This window comes from Balaenoptera acutorostrata, chromosome 6 (genome assembly GCF_949987535.1).
Source record: "Balaenoptera acutorostrata chromosome 6, mBalAcu1.1, whole genome shotgun sequence".
NCBI classification, from domain to species: Eukaryota; Metazoa; Chordata; class Mammalia; order Artiodactyla; family Balaenopteridae; genus Balaenoptera; species Balaenoptera acutorostrata.
The window spans coordinates 113268607-113277732 of record NC_080069.1 but is presented as its reverse complement, the minus strand read 5'-3'; the positions used below and the strand labels follow the sequence as shown (position 1 = coordinate 113277732).

The window sequence follows — 9126 nt, the reverse complement described above, 5'->3', positions numbered from 1 at the left end:
GGCTGGGCTGCTTCTTTGCCTGGGACCCCAGGGGTTCCTTTCTACTGCTGAGTCATCTCCCCAGTGTCAAAGGAAAAGGGTGAAGGGCCACTAAGTTGCTCAAGCCTTTCTGGCCATGAGGGAAATCATGGGTTTGGAGTCAGACAGCCGTGTTGCTACACACAGGTGTGGACCATGTGCAAATCATTTGTCCTCCCTGAATCTTCTTCCTTTCCAGGCCTTAGGTTCCCCATCAGTAAAGTAAGGGAGCTGAACCAGGTGACCTTGAAGGCTGCTTCCAACTTGGTTACTTTGTGATTTGAAGCAAAAACAGAACAAAAACATTGCCCAGGATGTGGACCAGAGAAGGAAGAAAACACAAAAGAAAAGATCCAACAGAGAGAGGATCAAAATCAGGGAGAGATTTGACCAATGGGCATTTATTTCAGGAAAGTCAGAGTGGAAAAGAAAACCCAGATGGAAGCAAGGAACTTATCAAAGAAATAAAAATTCCAAACATTAAGGGCACACATATATTGAAATGAATGTAAACCTACAGCACCCAAATGCAAACATGATGTTTTAGAACACTGAGGGTCAAAAGAAGAAGCCGTCACTCCCAGGGATGTGCAGATCTGATGATGTTCAGATACCCAGACTACCATCCAGTGTGTCATCAACAGTAGACGATGGGATGCAGTCGAGCAATATCATCAAATTCTGAAGAAAAAAAAGATTTTGAACCTAGAATTCTATCCTAAACCAAAATATTAATCAAGTATGAGAAAGGAATAAAGAAATTTTCAGACTTGCAAAACAAAAAAAACAAAAAAAGAACCAAAGAACCTGGATGACTCCCTGTATCCCTGGAAAACTCTTCCCATGAAATCAAACACTTACAGCATCAAACAGATGCACACGCTTTATGGGAAACTCATGCAGACAGATGGATACACCTGCCAGATGCAGAGACTTGACTCTTAAGGACAGAGGCAACTTGTTTCAATGCCTCCATTTTTTCCTGTCTGAATCTCACTGCAGAAATCTTGGATGATTCTCCAAGAGGGGGGTCTTAAAAGGAGAGGGATTTTAGGATAGGTTTCCTGAAGGCTATGCTGAGGCCATCTCTGCAGGAGAATGATCTCTTAATTTCTTTTCACATCCTTCTCTCTATTAAAATAAAACAAAGACCCTTCCTACCCTATTGTCTTCCTTTTCCTCCTCCATTGGGTAAGAAGAATTTCTGGCTTTGGATCCCTGGAGAACATTTTTTTCTCAAATTTACAACCATGTCCCACTGTCCAGGAAGGTAAGAGGATTGGGGTGAGAGGGTAAGATGGAGTGGGAAAGCTTGCTTACGAATTGGCTTTTTCAGAAACTGGACCTACTCTGACCCGTGTTTAAATTGGTCTCAATAAACATTCAAATACACGGAGCTGTTTGCAGAAACATTCATCTGTAATCACAAACACACCGGTGCAGGCATGCGGGCATGTGCAGCCTCCAGCTGTGCTCTGCAAATACACAGGCACGATCGATCGCATACAGAAATGTGGACACTGACATCTGAGTAAGCAGACAAGTGTAACCACAAGACCCACAGACCCAGACCATCCTACACATAAACAGAGGGTCCAAAACAATCACAGAATAGCACTGAGGCCAGAGGGTGACGCTCATTTACAGACTCCTGTTCACGGGGGCTCCTGGCAGCATGCACAGCTACTGGGCCATGCACGTTCACGCTTCCTCTGAGCACGTAGTCTGTGTCAGCTCTCTACCAGTGCCCGACCACCCCATCCCGGCACACCCTGTCACACCCCGTCACACAATCTCATCTTCCGGCACAGCCCCAGGGGCCCACGGCCTCGCAACTCCACACACACGGCTACACTCACATAGGCTCATGCTGGGTCACAGCAGAGACATGCCACCCTAGAGGGGCACGTCCGTATACACACCACCTCCCCCTCCCCCAGTGATGCCATCGGGCGGTGATGGGAACGCACAGTCTCAGCCTCACACAAACAGCCCCCGCTCTCACACTCACATGTACAGCTCATGCCCACAGCCACGTTCAAGAGGATAGATTCGTACACTCTCCAGCCTGGCCACTTGCCCCGAGTGTACCTTCCGGCTTCTCCACATCACGGGAGGGAGCAGCAGGGAGGACCAAGCGTAGCCCGTCACTGAAGGGTCTGGGGAGGGAGCTAGTGGCCACACGTATGGGGTTTGGGGCCTTGGGAGCACCTCAGCTTCTCCCAGCGACAGCACCCCTTCCCCTGGCCCTCATTCCTGTGGTGGGAGGCAGCCTGGCTCTGGGGCTTGTTATTCTTTCTCTCTAGGGCCCAGTTTGATGGGGGTAGGGGTGGTTGGTGCCACCTTCAACTCGGGGGACCCTCAGGAGCCCCGTGCATCGTGAAACTACTGCTCCCCGGTCCCTGTCTTGTGGAGGCCAGAGCTGACTCCTGAGCCCCAAGTCCGGGGTTTACAGCAGTAGCTTCTGGAGCCAACTGTTTTGTCCCCTCAGCTGTTGCCGAGGCTTCTTGGAGGAAGTGTAAGAGTGTGGGAGGGATTGTGCCTCTGAGGACTGTGGCAATAATATGCCTGAGTGACTGTGGTGTGTGTGTGTGTGTGTGTGTGTGTGTGTGTGTGTGTGTGTGATTGTATGCCTGGGTGTGAAATGATCATGTCTCTGTCAAACAAAATGTGTCTATGAGCTTGAGTGTGTGTCTGAATGTGCAGCTGTGCCTGTGTCTGTGTGGACGGCAGTGACAACCTGAGAGTGTTTCTTTGTGCATGAAGGTTTCCGATAGGGGATTGGGTCTGTGTTGCAGGGGCTATGTGTTCCCGTGTGTGTTTGTAACATTCCAGGTGGGAATGGCTTTGCATGACTCAGCGTCAGAACAACCATGAAGGGTGATTTTGAAGGTATGAACTTTCAATGATTCCCTGCTGCCTACTGAATAAAGTCCCAATCCCCCTACCTGATATCCAGCCCGTAGTGTGTCCTTCCCATCCCCAGATCTTCAATCTTCACACTTCTCTCCACTTCTTTCCCTACACATCTATCTCTAGCCAGTTAAATTGGTCTCGTTAGAGTCTTTTGTGCACACCGAGCTCATTTTACCTCTGTGCCGTTGTGTGTGCTTGTTTTTCCCCCACAGAATACCCCTTTCTTTCAATTCCCACCCATGCTGCAGGGTCCAACTGATTTTGTGCAATAAGTACCCAGTCTTCCCCATCCCAAACCTGCTTTTGTCCTAATTGCTTGTCTTAGTAGATGGTGTTGAAGGAGGTTTAAAAAGGGAAATATTTGATTAGAATTGGGGAGCTTTCCTGGGCCTCTCGCTTTGGGAACGAGGATCTGACTGTTTCTCTTCCTTTATCCTCCAGGTTGGGCTCTGTTATTGTCTTCCAGTGCCTCCCCTTCCCTCTTGTTTATTTTCTTATCTATCAAGTAGGTCCAGCATAGCAGCCTGAAACTTCACGTTTCCTCCGGTGAATGTGTAGGATTTATGTGATTATTTTATCTGACTGCTCCACAGATGCTAAACATGTGGAAGGACCCATGTACACCCTGTAGGGCCAAGATGATGGAAGGGACCATGTGCCTCTGGAAACTTTCCCTTGATTGTGGTGAGAACTGTATGTCATAAGAGCCCAAGAATTCATAACAAGAAGAAAAGACCACAGAGGAAGTCTCTGAGCATAAACATCATTGAATTGGGGGCAAACTTTCCATTCTCATTCCCATAGTTGCCAACTCTTCTGATAACGTCTCCAACCACTGTCATGGCATATGAGTTGTTATGGTGATAGGAGGAAAGAACTGGGAAAGGATTATACAAACTCGGGGTGGGGACTTTCCTGGTGGCGCAGTGGTTAAGAATCTGCCTGCCAATGCAGGGGACACGGGTTCGAGTCCTGGTCCGGGAAGATCCCACATGCCGCAGAGCAACCAAGCCTGTGCGCCACAACTACTGAGCCTGCGAGCCACAACTACTGAAGCCCACGTGCCTAGAGCCTATGCTCCGCAACAAGAGAAGCCACTGCAATGAGAAGCCCACGCACCGCAACGAAGAGTAGCCCCCACTGGCCACAACTAGAGAAAGACCCATTGCAGCCGAAAATAAATAAATAAGTAAGTAAGTAAGTAAGTAGATAAATAGATAAATTTATAAAAACAAAAACAAAAACTTGTGGTGGGAGAAGGGGTTTTAATTCATTTAAGCCTTTGGCAAAATGTGTCGAGTTTGGGATATTGTACCCTCTGCTCTCAACATGCAGGCTCATCAGGTAATAGGGTGACCAAACATCCTGGTTTGCCCAGGACTGAGGAGGTTTTCTGGATGTGGGACTTAGAGTTTTAAAAACTAGGACAGTTCTGGGCACACCAGGACAAGTTGGTGACCCTGTCAGGAAACGTAAAAATTCTCTAAGAATTGAGGAGATAGTAGAGTCCACATTCTTCTCTCCATTAGTCCGGGACCTCCAAGAAGACCATAGTTACTAAGGAGGGACCCAGTTCTGGTAACAAGGGGCATCACCTCCCCAGGGAGCCGGGATGAACCTTCAGTGTTCCTGCAGTCTAAGTACCCAGCAGCTGATTTCTCCTTGAAAGGAAGTTGGAGTGGTGAGGCCAGCCCCTGGCTGGGACCCAAGGGACAGACTACATGGGGAGCCTATTAGGGGGTGACAATGAAGCATTGTTTGAGTCCCATACCTTGCCACCCCAGGCCTCATCGCAGCCGAAATCAGGAGGAGCTGGAAAGGGGACGAGACAGGAGCTGACATCTACTCTGACCATGCTCTACCTCTCCCTGGAAGCACCTCTCATAACTCCTGGGCTCCACTCCTGTCCTGCTCTTGCATGAAGGGGCTTCATGGGCAGAATGCAGTGCCTTGGGCCTTGCCCATGTGCACCTGAGTCAGGGAGACAAAGAAAATCTGTCAAAACTGTAAACTCTGGGTGGATAAAAATCCCAGGAGTCCTGGATCTGAAGGGTCCAGCATGACCTGGAGCACTGTGGTTGTCTTTGCCCAAGAGGTTTATGGAATTTCCTCTCCAGACCCCAACTCTGCCTCTGGAGGTTGTAATCTTAACACAAAGCCGTCTACACTACCTGACCACGTGCTAATCTGAGCAAACACATAACCCTCAATGAAACTTAAATCCACCAATAATTAGCTCCGACTCTTAAGCTTTAAGAAACATCAACCATTATCCATAATCCTAAATATGTCTTAAAGTGACCCCAAACATGTTGATTTGATATTCAAAATACTCTTCTTATGCCTTACTTTCATCTAGTTCTGAACCTAGGGTAACTGTAATAATAACTAGACTGTGACTTAAGCTTATCACAAACGTTATCCACATACCAACCTAACTTAAATCTAACAGAGCTCTAACATGAACTAAACTGTAACTCAAATTTAATCTAGCAATTAAAAAGAAACCTGAATTCTCATCTTAAGTAGTCCTGCCCTTTAACACTAACTATAAAATATTTCTAACATTTCTTTTTTTTATATTGAAGTACAGTTGATTTACAATGTTGTGTTAGTTTCAGGTGTACAGCAAAGTGATTCAGTTACACACACATTCTTTTTCAGATTCTTTCCCCTTATAGCTTATTATAAAATATTGAGTATAGTCCTCTGTGCTATATAGTAGGTCCTTGCTGGCTATCTATTTTATATATAGTAGTGTGTACATGTTATTTCTAATATTTCAAATAAGAGCTCAAATTTATCCAAACCCTTACTCCTAAATTTATCCCCAATCCACTATTAATTAGAATCAATCCAAATTGTAAAATTTACATAATTTTAATTCAATCCTAAATTTGTCCATTTGTAACCTAACCCTGGCTTTACCCTAACTCTAACCCTAGTCTTAGCCATAACATGAACGCTAACCATATTCTAACCATAACCATAATTCTGATCCTTTCCTAATCTCTATCACAGCCCTGAAATAAATTAATCTTGGTCAAATTCTAACCCAACTATAGGATTTTAGGAATGAGCTCATGTATATGTTCTGGTGCTGCTTAGCCATTGTCCTGAGAGATGGAATATGTAGGCTAATAGGGAAGGATATTTGCCTCACCAGATTCCATCCCATTCTGTGGCATGAGTGGGTTCTGAAGATGTTCTCTTGGGGTCAAGGTGAGCAGAAGCAGACTCACTGGTCATGAAGGACCTCAGAAGAGCAAGAATCTAGAAACACTTGCAGCCAATACGGCTCTTACCTGGTGTTTCTGGGAATCATCCTCTTAGAAGTTCAAGTGGCAAATAAACTTAGTTACTGCACCTGGCGACATGCAGGAACTTCCATGTTTTGAACATCGAGGAACCTAAGGCAGCTCAACAGCAGATTAACTTGATCTTGATTCTGGCGCTGGGTCTAGATTACTCCAGGTTCCTGTCTGCTGTCTGTAAGCTTCAGTTTCTCCCCTTTTCTCCACCTCAAACAATGACAAGAGACACCCAGCCAGAGGAACCTCCACCTTTACCCACAGTGACCGGGCCTGGGAAGAGCTCTCCTCATCTCTTCAGAGTCAGTCCTAACCAGCCTCTCGGACCTCGCACTCGTGCGCCGGCCCCGGACAGCAGCAGTGCTTCCAGTTCCTTCTGAGCACCTCCTCGACCTCTTTGTTGTGGAGGCTGTAGGTGAGCGGGTTGAGAGCTGGGATGACGAGGGTGTAGAACACAGATGCCATCTTGTCGGTGCCCAGGGTGTAGCTGGAGCTGGGGCGCAGGTTCATGAAAATGAGTGTCCCGTACAGCACGGCCACGGCCGGGAGGTGGGAGCCACAGGCAGAGGCTGCTCGCCGTCGGCCCTTGGCCGAGTGCATGCTGATCACGGCTCCGGCAATGAACCCGAGGACACGGCGATAGCCGACACGGTGGCTTTCTGGATGAAGCCACAGACGACGAAGAGGAGGAGTTCACTGAGACTGGTGTCGTTGCAGGAGACGGCCAGCAGTGGAGGGATATCGCAGAGGAAGCTGTTCACCTCCCGAGAGCCACAGAAGCTCAGGCGGAAGGTGAAGGTCGTGTGGACCACGGCACTCACTGCCGCACCCAGGCCTGATGCTGCCAGCAAGACCAGACACAGACGTCGCGACACGGCGGTGGTGTAAAGAGGGTTTCCGATGGCCACACCGTGGTCATAGGCCATGGATGTCAACAGGCAACACTTAGCATCCACCAGCCCTGTAAACAAAAACATCTGGAGGGCACAGGCTGCATAAGGGATGGTGATGCAGGGCAACAGCTGGTCCACGAGCATCTTTGGACAGATGGCGGAGGAATAGCAGGCATCCAGCAGGGAGAAGTTGGCCAGGAAGAAGTACACGGGTGTGTGGAGCTGGGCGGCCACGTAGACTAGCAGCACCATGCCCACATTTCCCAGCAGGCTCACCAGGTAGACGGGCAGGAAGATCAGGAAGAGGGTCAGGTGCAGGTCCCAGCGATCTGTGATGCCCAGGAGGATGAACTCAGTAGGGGTACCCCTGGCCCAGGTGAAGTTCTCTGGCATCATCCTGCAGGACAGAGTCTGAGGAGAGACAAAGCAGGAGGGAGGTGAGGGAAAGGTTAGGACTATCACCTGTGAGAAAGCGCTTTGTACTGGGAGACAGGTAGACTTGGGTGTGAGTCCTAACTGTGTAACAAAATAGCAGTGTGACCTTGGACAAGCCATATCACCTCTCAAAACCTGTGTTTTTAGTGCTGAGAAGTCACTATCATTTAACCTTCATGAGAGTGGGAATCTTGCCTGTCTTATTCAATTTTGAATCCAGAGTTCTGAGAATATTGCCTGGCACATAGTAATTGCTCAATAAATACGGGCATACCTCGTTTTATTGCACTTGGCTTTATCATGCTCCACGGATGGTGTTTTGTTTTTTGCTCATGTTTTTGTTTTTTACAAATTGAAGGTTTTTGGCACCATTTTTCTGACAGCATTTGTTCACTTCATGTCTCTGTGTCACATTTCAGCAATAATCACAATATTTCAAACTTTTTCATTATTATATTCATTATGGTGATCTGTGATCAGTGATCTTTGATGTTACTATTATGATTCACTGAACGCTTAGATGATGATTAGCATTTTTAGCAATAAAGTGTTTTAAAATTAAGGTACGTACACTGCTTTTTTTAGACATAATGCTATTGCACACTTAATAGACTACAGTATAGTGTAAACATAACTTTTATATGCACTGGGAAACCAAATCATTGGTGTGACTTGCTTTGCTATATTGGCTATATTGCATTTGTCTGGAACTGAACCCACAATATCTCCAAAGTCTGCCTGAATTTGTTAAATGCATGAATGATGAATAGGATAGTAGTTGGTGTCTGGACAAGGATCGAAAACTCCATGACTCTATATGCATTTGTCGCTCCAGTTTCCCAAGGAGGAAAAGAGGCAATGAAATGGGAACAGTCTCCTGATCCAAAGGGTAACTATTTGCTGTGGGTCTTGAGGTTTGCTGGGAGGACATCTTTCCACTAAAGTAAGACATGGGAAGGGAGAGTGCAGCAGTGGTTGGCCTCTGGGGGAGACGGCAAGAAGTAGAAAGAACAGAAGATTTGAATATATTCCAGGGCTGGACTCTTCACCTCCCCAAGTCTCAATTTTCTCATCTGTGTAGGGAGAAAGAAAAAGCTTCAAGGATTCAATGAGATAATGCATATAAAGCATCTCCCACAGAGCCTGGCACACAGCAGGTGTTTAATGAAGGATCAGTTAATTGAGTTGAGCTAGATGCCTTGCCTCGATACTGGAAGGAAGCAACTTTAAGGCAACCAGAAGTAGTGTAATTTCCAGAAAATATAACATTGTTTACACTCCTGTGCCTTTTCACTTGTTCCCTCTTCCTAGAACCCATTTCCTCTTTTTGTGTTTGACAAAAACTATCTCGGATGTAAAGCCTTCCCTTGTGACTCAGATGACTGAAAGGAAAATAAACTTCTCCCTACTTTGTGCTGGCTGCACTGGAGCTTACATCCATCACAGCATTTCATTATTCTGTTGCACATTTTTTTAAAAGTCTTCATTGAATTTGTTACAATATTGCTTCTGTTTTATGTTTTGGTTTTTTGGCCGCAAGGCATGTGGGATCC

The 9126-nt window shown here is 46.6% G+C and overlaps 1 protein-coding gene across 1 annotated transcript; it reads right to left on the bottom strand.

Moving 5' to 3' along the window:
- Positions 1-6554: 6554 nt before the first annotated feature.
- LOC103013976 (olfactory receptor 5C1) lies at positions 6555-7534 on the bottom strand. Its single transcript, XM_028161961.2, is given in 2 exon segments — positions 6555-6874; positions 6877-7534. Coding segments are annotated over 2 exon segments (978 nt in total).
- Between the last annotated feature and the right edge of the window lie 1592 nt (positions 7535-9126).